Source organism: Mytilus edulis, chromosome 8 (genome assembly GCF_963676685.1).
Source record: "Mytilus edulis chromosome 8, xbMytEdul2.2, whole genome shotgun sequence".
NCBI lineage: Eukaryota > Metazoa > Mollusca > Bivalvia > Mytilida > Mytilidae > Mytilus > Mytilus edulis.
The window spans coordinates 19,213,800-19,231,684 of record NC_092351.1 but is presented as its reverse complement, the minus strand read 5'-3'; the positions used below and the strand labels follow the sequence as shown (position 1 = coordinate 19,231,684).

The window sequence follows — 17,885 nt, the reverse complement described above, 5'->3', positions numbered from 1 at the left end:
AGGAGCGGGATACCAGGAGACCATTCACGTATAATGCAGGTTAATTGCTTTGTGTTATCTGTCAACCTGTATTTATATGGTATAAAGAATGATTGCTGGATAGTGTGACACAGGAATATGACTGGAAAAATATTATTGTATTAAACCCAATTTCTGAAATACAGTATAGTTTCTGACTGGTATTAAAGTTTTTTATTTCATTTTTAAGTTTTTAAATGATTATCTGTTTTAACTCATGGTAATGAAGTCCATTTATCGAGAAAAAAAAACCCAGTTTTATTGTGTTAATTTTTTTTACAATTAATGCAAATGTTACTTATTTGAAACAATTTATAAAAACAAAATTGGTATAATTGCTTCAATTGTGTAGAAATCTACTTCTCATGAACAATATCATTTTTTCGTTGATGACAATAATGTATGTAAAGTGAAATTTGGTTAAACAAACACGCATTAATCATTGTTATGTTGTTTCACTTTGTTTAAGATAAACCCTTCAGCATTACAAATAATGATAGAATATAACTGATAACTATAATAATTAAATATTGTTACGAATATAAAACTGAATACATCAGAGATGTCATAACTTTGAAAACATGATACAAATATTTATATCTGATAGTCATAGCAAATAAATGACATTAAATGTGCCAATTTTAAAATAATCAACTTAGATTTATACCACTGTTACACCTTGCGAAATTCTTTAATTTTACTTTCCGATATATTGATGATGTTTTATCATTGAACAACCCATACTTCAGCCAATACTTACATCTCATATATCCCAGTGAACTTTAAATTAAGGATACTACTGATACTAGAAGGACTGCTTCATACCTTGATCTTTTCCTCAATATTGACGTAGATGGACGACTTCACACGAAAATCTATGATAAACGGGACGATTTCAACTTCCCAATTATCAATTTCCCATTTCTCAGCAGTAACATACCCTCTGCCCCTTCGTATGGTGTTTACATATCACAATTGATACGTTATTCACGTGCTTGTTCACACTATACGGACTTCATATACAGGAGTGTGCTCCTTACGCAGAAACTGCTCCAACAAAGTTATGAGGAGGACAGATTAAAATTGACACTCCGTAAATTTTATGGACACCATCACGAATTGGTGGATCCATATGATGTCTCTTTAACCAAACTAGCTAAGGACATTTTTACCACATGGTAGATTGTGGTTTGTCATTATGTCGTCTAATCTTTTAATTACCAAACGTGACTTATTGCCGATTGTGACTGTTTTGCTGAATGTGAATTCGCATTACTATAAGACGTGTTTCTGTACTTGTTTATCCCAAATTCATGTATTTAGTTTACATGTTTAATGTTATATTTGTAATTCTCATCTGATTTTGTCAAATATGTTGACGTCTTTTTATTATATTTAGGTGTTACGGATAGAAAAATTAATCACCGTCTTATTAATTATATTAAATTTTGTACGATAATTTACGTTTGAAGTTGGATTCATAACAAACTGGACACATATATATATTACAGTTAATTGCTATTAATAAGTATTGCAATATGCATTTTGTTTAAATTAATTATCAGTATTTAGTTCTGATATAATCTTAAATCAATCCTAATTCTATCTCACTTTGATAGTTTTTCATATGTGACGTCATGCTGTTTCTAAATTTCATAAATTCAAATGTGGCATAACGCTTGTACCTTTTCGCCATCGTATGTGACGTCACATTTTTGTAATTACGTTGACGCCTGGACTGATTCGGGTGTGTCTATTCTGTGTTAAACTTTAATAGCATTATGTATTCGGGTTTAGTTTTCTGTAATTAGTTAATACTTCAGTTTCATTATGTATATCTCTTTCATATTCATTTGTTAAAATTTACTGTTTGCAATTGCATGAATTGTTCTATATAATAAGGATGTTCTTATCCCGGGCATAAAAACAATGCCGTATTTGGCAAAACCTTTTCAACTTTTGATCTTCGGTGCTGTACAACTTTGTACCTTTTTCACTTTCGATCTTTTATATCTGGGCGTTATGTATTCGGGTTTAGTTTTCTGTAATTAGTTAATACTTCAGTTTCTTTATGTATATCTCTTTCATATTCATTTGATAAAATTTACTGTTTGCAATAGCATGAATTGTTCTATATAATAAGAATGTTCTTATCCCGGGCATAAAAACAATGCCGTATTTGGCGAAACCTTTTCAACTTTTTATCTCCAGTGCTGTACAACTTTGTACCTTTTTCACTTTCGATCTTTTATATCTGGGCGTCACTTGTAAGTCCTTTGTGGACAAGGCGCGTTTTTGGCGTATTGAATTTTAAACCTGATGCTTTTTGTTATCTATTAATCATGTTTTTCTTTGTCTAATATGTTCTCCTATTTATTTGTATTGTAGTCCTGGAATATTATGTTGTCATTTCAATGTTATATTTAACTTTGCCATTAAAGTGCGAGGTTTGGCATGCCACAAAACCAGGTTCAACCCACCACTTTTATTCCCCTTTAAAAGTGTCCTGTACCAAGTCAGGAAGATGGCCATTGTTATATTATTGTTCGTTTCTGTGTGTGTTGCATTTTAACGTTGAGTCGTTTGTGTTTTCTTTTATTTTTGAGATATTAAGATCAGACGTGGCACGGTACTTGTCTATCCCAAATTCATGTATTTGGTTTTCTTGTTATATTTGTTATTCTCGTGGTGTTTTGTCTGATGCTTGGTCCGTTTCTGTGTGTGTTACGTTTCGGTGTTATGTCGTTGTTCTCTTATATTTAATGCGTTTCCCTCGGTTTTATTTTGTTACCCCGATTTTGTTTTTTGTCCCTGGATTTATGAGTTTTGAACAGCGGTATACTACTGTTGCCTTTATTTACAAAAGGATATAGTAAACTATAAAGGGAATCTCTTTTTTTAAATTACAAACATTAGTTTGTATTGTTACTTAATCATCAAAAGAGTTTTTTTAACATTACAGGGTGAAGACCAATAACGATACTGTAAGATTTCGTTCTCCAATACTGTTTTCTTTAATATATTAAAATTGATGTGTAAAGGAAACTCAAAACTTAAAACATTTATTTCTCATGTATTCTTCAACCATTAATTCTATCTATTTATATTTATAAATAGACAAAGATTTAGTTTAGGCGTTTTGCTGTACCTGTAAACAACCTATTACAAACGAAATATATCTGATTTTTTCCAATGATGTTGTTAATCAAGCGCACGTACTTAGATATACTTCGAATAAAGATGTCTATCCTTTAAAGAAACTTATTCTAAAAGACTACAAATTCAACAGCGTCATTAAATCTTTGAATATTGTTTTCATCGGTTCCAATATTGATTTTGTTATTAATAGATTAAAATCTAAATAAATATTATTGTCACACTCATTCGTACTTTCACATGTACAGTACCACAGTTCGTTGATTACTTTTTTTTTGGCATTGCACAAAGTCGTGCGTTCTCTGACTTTAAATGACGTATGAACTCTCAATCTATTGGTTAGTACTAATTGATTGCGGTATAAAATTGTTGTCCAAATATCATTTTAAAAATATCACAATGAGGAAATATTGAATTTATTTTAGGTTTTCCTTAATATGCAAGTTTAAGAGCCTGTGGTTTAAACCAGAAATAATATTGCAATATCTTATAACGTTTATCTAAAGGGTTATGTCTTGTGACCCTCTAGTGATTACTGTTTATAAAATATATTGATTTTTGTTTTTTTAATCAGCGAGACAGTTTTAGTTAAGAAACTAAAATAAGCTTCTCTTTAAATTATTATTATCATCCTATTTTCTATTGTAACCTTGTGAATCGAATCAAAACATAGAAAACAATACATGCAAACGTTAAAGCTAGTATATCTTTCAACGGTACGAGCTAAGGCGGTACTGAATATTTATCATTTTGCAATACCCTGCAGAAGTGTACATTTCTTTATTGATCTATTAGATTGGAACTTATGAACGCTTCTGTTGCCTTTTTTCTTACCAACGTTAAATTTATGCTTCATCTGGTTTGTAGATTGTATGATTTTATAGCGGGAGAAAAGCTTACAATTATTGTAAATGGCACTTTTTAAAAAGCAACTGATGTCATAATAAATTTTACTCGACTATGTAATCATAGGAATTTGACCATCAATTCCCAAAACAATATCATATAATAAGCAGCATTCGAGTGTAACCTTACTTCATATAAATAGGTTAAAAGACCGCAATTTTCATAATGACTAGATTTAATATAAAACAGTAACTGATTCACCCCAACAAAGTACTCAGAATTAAATCGTGTATAACTGCAAACAGAGAAAATACATTCTGAATTAACAATAAGGTTATAATACGTATTTACTAAGGATTCATGATAATTTACAACTGTTGCCGGTAATATTTAAACAAATAGTTGCGCCATTGTAACCAAGTGATATCTGATCTTAAAATGATTAATCATTTATGGTTATCTTGTTTTAGATTTAAAAACGTGTTGTAGAAAATTCTTAAATCTGAAATAATAATGGAAAATTTTATCAATATCTATTGTTATTAAAATAGAAACGAATTCATCAGAGATGTTAAAACAATACATGATGAACAAAACACCATTCTAAACGTGATAGCATGTCAATAATCGACTGATTGTTTAAACCGCTGTTACAAAAGGACAAACTATACAGATAGTAAAGGAATCAATCAGAGCATGATTGTGTTGGTTATGAAATGCGTTGTATTTACAATAATGAAGGTGAAATTTACTTTTTGGAAAGGCGAGGAAAGTACTAGAAACCTTATTATATAAAATAATTATCTTTTCAAAGATTTCGAGCTAAGAGAATCATACCAGGAGAATGGTCATTTCACAAAGCATTTGTTTCATTAAAAAGTTAAAAGTTTTATTTGTTTCAATCTCATGCCATATAAATATTACAGTCTACGAATTTCGGGAAAATAATTTTCAAAATCATTTAACTTATTTCATAATGTAAAAATAATCTGCCACTGGTTTCGATACAATACTGCAATTTCATGTGTTTTGTCAAAGGTTGTATCGAAGTGCATCTTGCATTAATTAGTAAAGTAAAGACAAACTATTAATTAATTTTCAATTGACATTTTGAGTTCTTAATGTAGATGTTCTTTTCCATTATCAAACAGAATTTCAAATTTTCTATAATCAAACAGATTTTGAAATATTCTATAATCAAACAGAATTTCAAATTTTCCATAATCGAACAAAATTTAGAAATTTTCCATAATCAATCAAAATTTCAATGTACGGGAATGTCTAATTGTATCATATATTCACACAGGGACTACCTAGTATAGACTGTCACTGATTCAGAATCACCGTATAATTATACTAATAGATCCTCAAGTTCGTACTTGAAGCCTGGACGTTGTAAATAAAAAAAAAAATTGAAAGACAAACCTGTAATAGTCCTGATTGAATAAATCCCGGGATATGGGTCCTATTTCTTTAAACCTTATCCTCCAAGAAACATTAAATCCGAATTATATGGAAATAAATATGAGGATAATCATGTTCTAACTTTCATTCTAATAATATTTATTATATTGGAACAGACGATTCATTATCTATTGGAACGTTTCCTTTAAATAACCTATCGACTTTGCTTGATGGAAATTAAGCTTAGTTATAGTAAATTTTTAATCATGTAATAATAATCTAAGCTCTGTTAGAATCCAGAACGGTTTTTCATTTTTATTTACAGATTGAAGAATCCATATTATAAAACTTGATTATAATTTAAGTAATACAGATATTTTTACTACATTGCAAGAAAATATATCAAGGTTAACTTAGTGAAAAAAAATATCCACATTAAAACTCGTATACAAAAATTGACTTTTTTATTCTTTTATTGGTATTCCAAATCCACCCTCGCAAAAACAGTACACATTATTATTGGATAGTTGTTTAGAGAAATAATCATAATTGTTAATCGGAATCAAACCATTTAAATTACAATATCTTTTTAATTAGTGTTAAAATGTTTTGATATGGTATTAAAAAATGTAAAATACTGCTTTAAACTTTAATTGTTGGATACATAATAATAATGATTCAGCTAAAAAAAAATCCAATTTTACAAAATAATCCTGTATGCAGGCTGATAATTTGGTATTCATTGAACATGATAAAACCAACAAATATTTTCAATAAAAATAAGGAGATGAAGTATGATTGCCAATCAGCCAACTATCCAACATTGCAAGTCTGTGTGCAAACACATTCAATATTATTTTCACCTTACATTTCCCTCTGCTTCTGTTTACGTCTATTAATAGAGGTTTCCAGATTTGCGACCGTACCAACCGTAGTACGAAGTGGGAGCACAGGGGCTTGTTACAATTGCCGGGTTTACTATCCATACGAACCCCTAAAAAAACACAAGGGAGGAAGCTAATTTGCGACAATGCTTCAAATTATTGTTGTAAATTTTTTCTAAGACTTTCACTTACTTTGTGACCTGAATAAATATGTTCCCACTTGAATTATCTCTCCAATGACATATATTTGTTACCTTAAATAACCTCTATAACTATTGTAATCCATAAAACAAACTCGACATTTTTGAAATAGAACGAATCGAGGCCCTACATTTTGAAAATGAAAGTACTAAAGTGACACCTATCGGAAAATATATTTTCGGCACTCTCGGGTGTTTACATAAATGTTATGCTTTTCGGAAGTCTGCGGTATTTTTTATTACAATAATGTAAAAATTGGCGGGAATTATAAGGAACATACTGTCTTTCGTCCTCATATTTCGGTAAACTCCCGAGAGAGCCGAAAAATAAATTTTCCGGTAGGTGTCGCTTTAGTACTTTCATTTTCAAATGTAGGGCCTCGATTCGTTCTATTTCAAAAATGTCGAGTTTGTTTTATGGATTACAATAGTTATAGAGGTTATTTAAGGTAACAAATATATGTCATTGGAGAGATAATTCAAGTGGGAACATATTTATTCAGGTCACAAAGTAAGTGAAAGTCTTAGAAAAAATTTACAACAATAATTTGAAGCATTGTCGCAAATTAGCTTCCTCCCTTGTGTTTTTTTAGGGGTTCGTATGGATAGTAAACCCGGCAATTGTAACAAGCCCCTGTGGTGGGAGCCGTCATTTAACTTTTGAAAATTATTGATGCATACACTTTATATCAACACATGTTTTAGGAATCATATGCAGAACTGTTTTGAGAATTTTTAGCTGTAATTTGGGACTAATTTCATGTGGTTTCTTCTTGTATTCGTAGGAAACAATAGTGTGTGCACTCGATTATGCTTTCAAGCAACCGTTGATACGAAAGGTTTATAGTTAAGAGTTATTTCCCCGTGAAACTACATAGATACAAAAAAGCTAAATTACAAAACAAATTTAAAACTTTATAAATTTTGTTTGTAATAACTTAATGTATCATTGTAAAATGTTAAAGTTTTGTATTCATTTTGGTTAGTTTTTAGAAAACATGATCAAATAAAATGAATTTGAACAAAATAAATTGACCTTAATAACAAAAGAAAAATGACAAAACTAATATAAAACCAAATCGTTGTTTAGTCTGAACGCGTGAGGTCTAAAACCTCTGTCAATGGATATTGAATCAAGATAATAAAAAAGTCCAGGGAGACATACTTTATGAAAATTAATACTCTGTTACAAAAAACCGAAGGTGTCAAAACGTTTGATTTTCTAATTATTGTACTGATTATCTTTGTCATTATACTTTTAAATAACATTGCCTTGTGATAATTTTGTGTTATATGTAATATATCTGTTGTATATATATATGTTGAAGAATTAAATAAAGATAAAAAAAAATCAGACGTCCGGAAAGAAATTATAAAAAATACAAGGTCGTTTACATCTTCAATTTGAACAATTATGCATAAAGATATGGCTGATATCGTATTTACTTGACATCCTTCCTGTTTGGACAATTATCTTTACCGTCGAGCTTAAAGTTTTTCTTTATAAAAAAAACCCTCATAAAATCAATATGCTATATAAATTTTAGAAACAACACAACTGTTCATATATCTTTTTCGCAGTTAGCCGAGAGAGAAAACTCAGAAAAACTGAAGCTATCTATTTTAAGTAGTATCGTATTCATGATACTAGTACATATAAACCTGAACAAATTACATAGAAACCTTTACCAACCGATGAAAATAATCCTTAATTTTGAGTCCATAAATCAGTTTTCAATGGTGGAAAAGACATTATATAGCAACATAGTATTTTCCGTACAACATTACGAAGAGTTAGAAAGACATATTCATAGTTGCATTAGACTAAGTGTAAATATAGCGTCAAGTTATTGCCGTTATCAGTGAACAAAATGCGCTGTGTTGTATGAAGTTTTTTTGGCAATGCTGTACGACAAAAGGATTAATGGATGGATATTGGTTTAACATTACTCCTCGTAGATTATATTATACTACTCCCAGGCATGTGCAATACACAATTTTACTCGCGACAATATTTACAAATATTAATGTAATAACAATATCTAGTGTCATAATGATAATAATAAGCGAACACGATGAAGTAACATCGTGATGATAATTATTTCGACTCAAAAAAGGGTTTTCGTTAGTGTCATAAAATTTATATTTATTCTTTAAGTAATTAATATAATCAACAATTTTATTAAAAAGTTCAGTGACAAAATATAAGAAAAAAGATAGATCGATGGTTTTACAATGTGTGTTGCGTTTTATGAAAAATTTTTGCTCCAATGATCGAAAAGATAGTTTAATTAATAAAAAAATATTTTAATGAGAAATCAACACAATTTTGAACTCATTTTTGCCATAAACACGTGTACTAGTTTAATGACACATCTAGAACTTTTCATAAAAGGGGGGCGCTCCATGCATGCATTCAGTGATTCCCTATATAATCAACCAAATGTTTGCCACGAAAGGGGGGGGGGGGGGCAAGCCCCCTCCTCCTGGATCCGTCTATCTAGTCATTAACGACACCAGTAAGGTACAAGTAAGATATTATTAATAAGTAATTTCTAATTATTCCAATTTATATTTGAGTATTAGAAAACATTCTTTATTCTAATCCTTTTCTCAATATATACAGAAAACAAAAACATAGCCATACAAAAACGCAAATCTATTTTTAGAATATAAAGGTCGAGGCAACTCAGTTCCAGTAAGGACTGTTTGATTCATTCTCTTCTGCACAAAATAAATTTTATCGTATAAAATCACGTGCAAGGTTTTCTAGAAGCAGAGAAATCGTTATAAAATAAAAGATTAAGGTTTTTATCACTGATATGCAATTTTGTTTCTTTATTTTCATCATGATACATACAATAATCTCATGCATTAAATGAAACCTCCCAAACAACACCAACGGTTGTGTTACGTACCAACCGTACCAGATACGTAGCAAATCTGGAAACCTCTATTGAATGATTGTAACAAGTTAATAGAACCGTTACAATCCAGTTAAAACAATCAAAATGTAATTTAAAGACAATGAAGACTCTTACCTCATCAATAAAGTTAACGTTTAAAGTGTAAACATTTAAAACATGTAGAAAGTTAGACATAGATTACGACAATATCTATTTAATACAAACAATAGTTATCAAAAGTACCAAGTACGCCAGACGCGCGTTTCGTCTACATCAGAATCATCAGTGACGCTCATATCAAAATAGTTATAAAGCCAAACAAGTACAAAGTTGTTGCTTTTGAGGATCCAAAATTCCAAAAAGTTGTGCCAAATACGGCTAAGGTATTCTATTTCTGGGACAAGAAAGTCCTTAGTTTTTCGGTAAATTCAATATTTTAAAATGTATAACCCCTAGATTCCAATAAATAATATCTGTCACTTTATACAGACAAATCCCAAGGATTACAAATATCTGTCACCTTATACAGACAAATCTCAAGGATTACATATATCTGTCACTTTATACAGACAAACCTCAAGGATTACAAATATCTGTCACTTTATACAGACAAATCTCAAGGATTACAAATATCTGTTACTTTATACAGACAAATCTCAAGGATTACAAATATCTGTCACTTTATACAGTCAAATCTCAAGGATTACAAATATCTGTCACTTTATACAGACATATCTCAAGGATTACAAATATCTGTCACTTTATACAGACAAACCTCAAGGATTACAAATATCTGTCACTTTATACAGACAAATCTCAAGGATTACAAATATCTGTCACTTTATACAGACAAATCTCAAGGATTACAAATATCTGTCACTTTATACAGACAAATCTCAAGGATTACAAATATCTGTCACTTTATACAGTCAAATCTCAAGGATTACAAATATCTGTCACTTTATACAGACATATCTCAAGGATTACAAATGGCTTTTCCTTTTAATTATTTTATATGTTTTCATATGTTTTAAAATACATTAATGAAAATTGGAGAAAATGTCTAAATTAGTATTGAAGCCTATCATCCTAACAGCAGAGCTTTCTGATTAATTTAATAAGAATGTAAAATAAGTGAATGAGTTATGATTAATAGATAATAATATGAATAATGAATAAATATTCTTTACTTTTTATAGTTTGTTCTTTATTCTAAATTATTTTTTTTATTGATTATTCCATTATTCTCTCTATGTTCTTTATTATTTATTTTTTATTATTTATTCTGCATTTTTTTTTCTTATTTCCTTTTCTTAAATCCCTCATTTTGATTCCAGACCCTCGTATTGCGTACTTTGCACGTCGAATTCGAAAACCGGGAAAACTCGGAAATATTTTCACCGTTATCGTTTTGTGCACTATGACGCAAACCATGGACGCTCACGCGATCATCTGCAGAAGTCTAGATCTACAGCTGTTTATTTAAGTTTTAAGAATGGACAGAGATAGATTCTACTTCTTCTTCTGCTTATAAACAGATAAATTGAATTGAGTGACTTGTCGATTAACTAGAAGAAACCGGGGAACGAAACATAGAAATGAAAGTCAAGAGAAAGTCAACGCAACGAAAGTTCGAAATGTCGAAAGTGTTTTGTTTTCATGGATTACGTACATTTATGTACCTTAAAAGGGCAATGAATGGTAAATATAATAATGAACCTTTTTTATTATTATAATTGGCCAAAAACAGGAAGATGTGTGTGCAAATTTTTCACAAAAAAACTATTTGACTGTTGATTGTAAACCGGAGAACCGGTATATCACAATACCAGCTCTGTCTTAAATATGCTTGATCACCTACAGTGGCCTACATTAGAATTGAGACGAATACAAACAAGACTAGTGGTATTCTATAAGATCATACACCAACACATAGCAATTTACCCTAAAGATCTTCTTGTTAAATCAGACAGTAGAACAAGACATAAACATACCAACCACTTTACACTCAGCCACCAAGGCCTGCCAACAATTATAAGTTAAAATACAAGAACAAATGTAGTCTAAATAATAATGAAGTCTTGAAAGCTATTATACTTAATTTTATTTACATCTATGTCGCAGAATGGCTGCGTCAATGCAAAAATTAAAAATAGCCTTTCTAGACGTCATAATAACATGAATAATTTGGACTAGTTTTTCGGCGGCAAAATTTAACTGTAAACATTAAAACCGGAACTGCAAAACGTTAGATCAGTGAATTACTTTAGGAGATTTTTTACACAGCTTTTTTATCTGTATCCTTTGCAAAAATAGTTTTCTATGGTTTTAATGATCTTCTTCTGCCGTTTCTTCCTGTTCCATCGGGTTTTAACAGCTTTTTCACAGTGCTTTTGTCCTTTTAAATGTGTCCGAACATCCCCAACCCTATTTTCTATTAAAGAGGGGATATTCGGACACACTTTTTTCGTACAGAAATGAATCCAATGACAATTGAAAGTTCTTAAAATATTTCTAGGTGAAATTGACGCATAATGATCACCCTCTTTCATATTTTTTACAATTTCTAATTAGTTCTAATAATTCTGTGGACTTAACACTGTCTCCATTATATTTTCAGTAAGAAACAATTTACACATAATAAACTAAAAACTCCTGAAAAAAACATTTTCAGTAAAAAACTACACATAATTTGACATATTATTGTTGGAAATAGTGTCCCCTGGAATTCAACATTTAACCTGCAATATTTTCCTTTACCAAAAACACAGAACATTAAGTTACCATGTCCTTCCTGAAGCTACAGAATTTACGTAGTATTGGCACATTTTCTGCAGTGAACAAGATGAAAATATTTTTCACTAGAAAAGAACTTATAGCAATGCTAGAAAATGAATGGTTTTTCTATCACCCTAAAGTATATCTACTCGGCCAAGATCTTATCATTCATTGTGAAACTTGCAAACAATGTAGTCTACATGAATACGTTTTAACGGAATTGTCGCAATCTGAATATGACAAGGATTCTGAGATTCGCAGTGTAGTGTTATTGTGTAAATCTGTTGTTAAAACAATGCATTTAGAAAATGCAATAATTTGCAACGATATCATCAGAATGCAAAATTGTGTAGATGAAATAACTGATGACCAACACGACTTTTGATATTATGTACCCCTATCAAATGTTAACATTTTCTCTGTGTAAGATAATTGAAGTAAAAATAAAACTTCTGTATCAAAATGTGAATTATTTCCTTTGCATGCGTTTGAATGTCCCCTCAGTATTTTCTTTGTCCTCTCTTTTACACTGATGTATGTGAATATTTTGCTGTTCAATATGTCCGTCGTTTTTTGCCGATAAATATTTCTTGATTAGTGACAATTTAATTAATAATATATTGACCATTACAAAATTATAAAAAAAAATGACCAACGTATTCGTTCCTACATCCACCGATATCAGAGTGAAGGACGGCTTTGAAACATATTTGCAGATTTGGTGTTGAGCTGGTTTTAAGTTACTGCTGACGAGGCAAGAAACTTGCCATTAGATATAATGTGATATTTATATATAGTTTTCATGAAAAATAATAACCACACACATCTCCTTTTATTTTTAAAGAATAACAAATCTTGGAAGTTCACCGAAATGCATCTATTTTAAAGTTACAGAAAATGTATGTACTTACCTGAACATCGCAAATAACGAAGGTTTTTTTGTATTTCTAAATGTAGTAATCAAGTAATAAATTGAAAGGCATATTTACATAATTATAATTAAAAAGTAGCTATTGCTATTAAAGGTGTCTGTCTGTCTGACTGTCGGTCTGTCGGTCTGCTATTAAAGGTGTCTGTCTGTCTGTCTGTCTGTCTGTCTGTCTGTCTGTCTGTATGTATGTATGTCCGTCGAGCCGTCTGTCCGTCCGTCTGTCTGTCTGTCTGTCTGTCTGTCTGTAATTAATTAATTAATTAACCGATCAATTAATCTATCAATGAGTTAACCTTGACAATTTTAAGATATCAGAATGCCCCATAAGGGAAAAGGGATTTACGGACAATATGATGTCGAGGCACTAAAAAATGCAGTTGATGCAGTTAAAAGTGGAATGTCAATTAGAAAGGCAGCAATACGCTACGGTGTCCCCAAGTCAAGTTTAAACGACAGAACAACAGGTAAAAAACCAATAGCACTAGAATTTGGTAGAAAACCAACCATACCAATTGAAATTGAAGACAGAATGGTGGAGGTAGTCCTGACATTATCAGAAAAAGGCTTTGGAATAACAAAGAGACAGATGTTGGCACGCGTCGGGACACTTGTCAGACAAATGGATCTAAAAACTCCGTTTAAGAATGGTATTCCTGGAAAAGATTGGTGGAAAGGATTTAAAAACAGACATCCTGAAGTTGTAATCCGAAAACCAGAAAAACTTTCAACAGTAAGATCAAGAATGCTGAATGCAACTGTTGTTGGCAACTACTTCAAGGAATTGCAAACAGTAACAGAAGAACTTTCCCCTACATCAATATGGAATATGGATGAAACTGGGATCAATCTAGAACATCAGCCTGCTGGAGTATTAGCGCGTAGGGGTGCTAAGTCAGTTCCCGGTCGTGTAGGGAATACACGGGAAAATATAACACTCCTTCCCTGTGTCAATGCCGCCGGGGAAAAAATGCCAACATTCATTGTGGCAAAAGGTAAAACATCGCGTTCTCTGAGAGCATACAACATGCATGAAGGACCAGAAAACGCAGAGTGGCGTTTCCAGGCAAAAGCATGGATGGACGATGAGCTCGGTGAGGATTGGTTCAAAAACGTGTTTCTAAAACACTGTGGTCCCCAGCGACCACAGGTTCTAGTTTTAGATTCTCATCATTCACATGAGACATTGGGACTTCTGGAAGCAGCCCTTGCAAACAGGATAGAGGTACTTGCGTTTCCACCACATACAACACACTTCTTGTGTCCTCTTGACAGAACAATGTTTGGACCTTTAATGAAGGAATATGGATACTTATGTACCGAATACATGTCATGACCCCAACAACATAGTCAACAAGGAATCAGCCCCGAAATTGATACGACAGGCATATGAGAAGGCCTTCACAAGGGTAAACATAGTATCAGGGTTTGAATCTACAGGAATATACCACTGGAATCCTTTAGCAATTCCTAAAGAAGCTTTCAGCCCTTCCGATGCATTTGACCGGAACAATAATGGCCAATCCAAAACTGATGAACACCCTCTTCAATGGGTTTTGGCCAACATACAAAGTGTTCCAAACAACCCTATTCCATTTGTATCACTGCCCACAGATATGACGCCCATTGCTCAACCAGAAAATGTTCAGCAAAACTTAGAAGTTGTTGTTGAAATTCACAGGTCAGCGGTCCCAAGCTCCGTGCATACAGTGGCAGAAAATCAAGGCCAAGATGGTGAATACACAGTTGATTTCGAAAGCCCTAATAATTCTATTTTGAACACATCAAATGATCCAATGATCTCACAAAGCTTATCGGATTTAGATGCTGCAAATATTTTGGCAGCACTTAATGATGGTAACATGGAAATCACTGCAGGAGAAACCGTGGAATCATCACTTCATCAAGATATCACTGGATGGTCTTCTCAATGGAATTCAGAGTTGGAGAATATTTTCAAATTGCCGCCTATAATTCCAAAACCACCTAAGAAAAACAGCAGAAGGTTAACTTCCCATAGACTGTTAACGAGTCCACAAATACTAAATGAAAAACGCAAGGCTAAGCAGGAAAAGGACGATAAGTGTAAGAAATTGAAAGCAAAGAAAGATGAGAAGTGTAACAACTTAAAGGTTAAGAAGGAGAAAAAGAAATAATTTAACAGTTACATACCTGAACGAATGACTTTTCCAAATTTATTTGCACATCAATCATTTTAACCAGATCGTAATCATGGTAATGGTATTAGTGTCATATACATGTATATATATAAATATATATGCATGACGACAAACAATATTGGAGATGAATACATACTAAAATAGACACGCTATATTTATTAAACTTGAACCTCCTATAGTTTTGTTTCTAAACGAATATGTATTAGATCATAATATTTGTATTAATGAAATATGATGATAGTATTAATTGTTTTGATATTCTGAAAGGTACAGCTACTACATATATAAAAAAGAAGATGTGGTATGATTGCCAATGAGACAACTATCCACAAAAGACCAAAATGACACAGACATTAACAACTATAGGTCACCGTAACTGCTACAGTTTAGTAGTGCCAAAGCGAAAACAAATATAGATCCAGAGGCGGATTTAGGGGGGCCCAGGTAGCCAGGGCCCCCATTTTTTGTAAAATATTGGTTGTTTATATTGGGAATCACTGAAGCGTGATGGGAGTGGTCCCCCTCTTAGGCAAACATTCTGGATTCGCCACTGAGTTCAATTGTTTGTTGTCAAGAACTGAGAAAAATATTCGCTTCTAAGTACCAGTATATAATTGCATACATACAGTTATTACTGTCATTATACTTTGAACAATGGACCAAAGGAAGATTTTCCATATTACACAATTTGTTTTTAGTGGAAAATATAAAATCTGAGATGCGTTTGAATCGAAACTTAAACAATACCAAGACAAAATGTTTATACAGTTATACAAATGGTTTATTTGCCACTGGACGTAAAGCAACAAAAATCAGTCAATCACATGGTTTAAGATTGGCTGCTTGGAGTGGGTTCACCAAAAAATGCACAGGACAGAAACATGCTCCAAAACTGCTTACTGGATTTGTAGGAACTGTCATTGAAAATACAAAGTTTAAAAAAATGTATTCAACATAGTAGATGTTACATTAAAGGTTTTATTTATATACATATATATAATAGTCCAATCGTACATTGAAGTCTTTCCTGTAACAACAACACACAGTATAAACTGTAATCTGTAATACATTGTATATATTCTGCCAATGTAGACACACCTAAATTTAAAACCGATATCCTGAAATGGTCAATCCCGAAATCCCGAGCTTAAAAACACCCGATCCCAGAGTCCCGAATAAGATCCTCCCCCCTCAATCTTATTGTTTATTCCGTAATTAATCAGTTCCATACCATGCCTGCATTCCGGCAATTAGTCCTCGATGTAACAATATTTTTATTTTTATAATTGTTACATTTCAATGTAACCGTAGCCAGTGCCTACCAACAACAGGAATTATTCAGTAAAAAATTACGAAATGCATCAACAATACCAATGATATTTCACGTCAGATGTCAAAGAGCAGCAGCTTAGTATATTCAATATAATATTTTAGTTGCCTGGATAACTGGTATACACTATTGACACATTGTTCCAAAAATATATAAGCATAATAAGATCGTTAAAATTCCTAACATTCTATAAACCAACGGGCTGACATAGCCATGTCATTATCGTCCGAACTTACCCGAAACAATGTCCGAACATACCCGAAACTGTCCGAAGTTCCCCACAGGTGGTTTTACCCGTGGATATGCATTTTTTAACTGTTGATAAGTGATATTATAACAAAAGAGGAATAAATCATAACTATAATATGCCCACAAAAATGTGACAAAAAAATTTACACATTCTGACAACGGAAAACCACTTTCGGAGCCTGTTTCTATAAAGGTGTCCGAACATCCCCGGTTGTACCCTACATGTTCATTTGTATCTTACAAGTTGACTTCAACAATGAGCAAAGTGCATAATGCAAAGTCAGCTTTATAAGTCAAATGAAGGAACTTACAGACTGATAATGATTTTAAAACAAAACAAGGAACAAATAAACAAATATGATATACTACATGTAGTATAGCAACAAACTACAATATGAACTTCTAAATAACAAGCTTCTGACTTGGGACAGAAACATACAGCATGTACAGGATGTGATGGAGTCAAACCAGTTTGTTGGTGCCAAATTAAACCCCCTGGGGCCTAACCTTGGATAGTGGTGTGAAAAGGGCTTAACACATTTGCCATCAGATATGTACAAAGCAAAAAGACATCTAACAAAAACATAAACCAGACATCACCACAGGCACAACAAAAATAACCTCTTTAAGTCCAGATTTGAGAGTTACCTCTTAGTTACTGATAACTAGTTCAAAGCTAACAACAAGTTATTTACCACCAAACCTTGCCTGGTTAAGGTTTATTCCAGATACAAGTAGTAACTACAACATACAAAATAGTTCAGGTTTTGGTGTAAAATGTATGCAATAATTATAATAGGGCATGAATGAGTCTGCAAGTCTGTGTCTATCAACATGATAATGATGATCAAGGTTCATTTGACCTTGTCCTGATCTCATTTACACTGACCAAATTAAAACATCATTATGTATACATGTACATGTAACTTCAAATTTCAAAAAAGAGTAGAAACAAAAAATCAGCAATTTTATGAATTCATTTGTAAAGGAGCATAACTCTTGAAAT

General features: G+C 32.0%; 2 protein-coding genes across 3 annotated transcripts in view; one reads left to right on the top strand and one right to left on the bottom strand.

The window, feature by feature from the left end:
- LOC139485007 (glycine receptor subunit alpha-2-like) overlaps positions 1 to 17,885 on the bottom strand; it is a 100,599-nt gene that overhangs the window by 35,520 nt on the left and 47,194 nt on the right. The window contains exon 1 of one of the 2 annotated variants that reach the window (XM_071269097.1): positions 5,446 to 5,635. The exons of the other annotated variant lie outside the window; for it this stretch is intronic. The gene's annotated coding sequence lies outside the window, so the exon portion shown is untranslated. Of the gene's footprint in view, positions 1 to 5,445; positions 5,636 to 17,885 lie in introns of those variants that run through there. 2 annotated transcript variants of the gene reach the window in all.
- Positions 13,440 to 14,456, top strand: LOC139483982 (jerky protein homolog-like). The gene has a single exon (XM_071267701.1). The coding sequence runs from the start codon at positions 13,440 to 13,442 to the stop codon at positions 14,454 to 14,456; it is 1,017 nt and encodes a 338-aa protein (XP_071123802.1).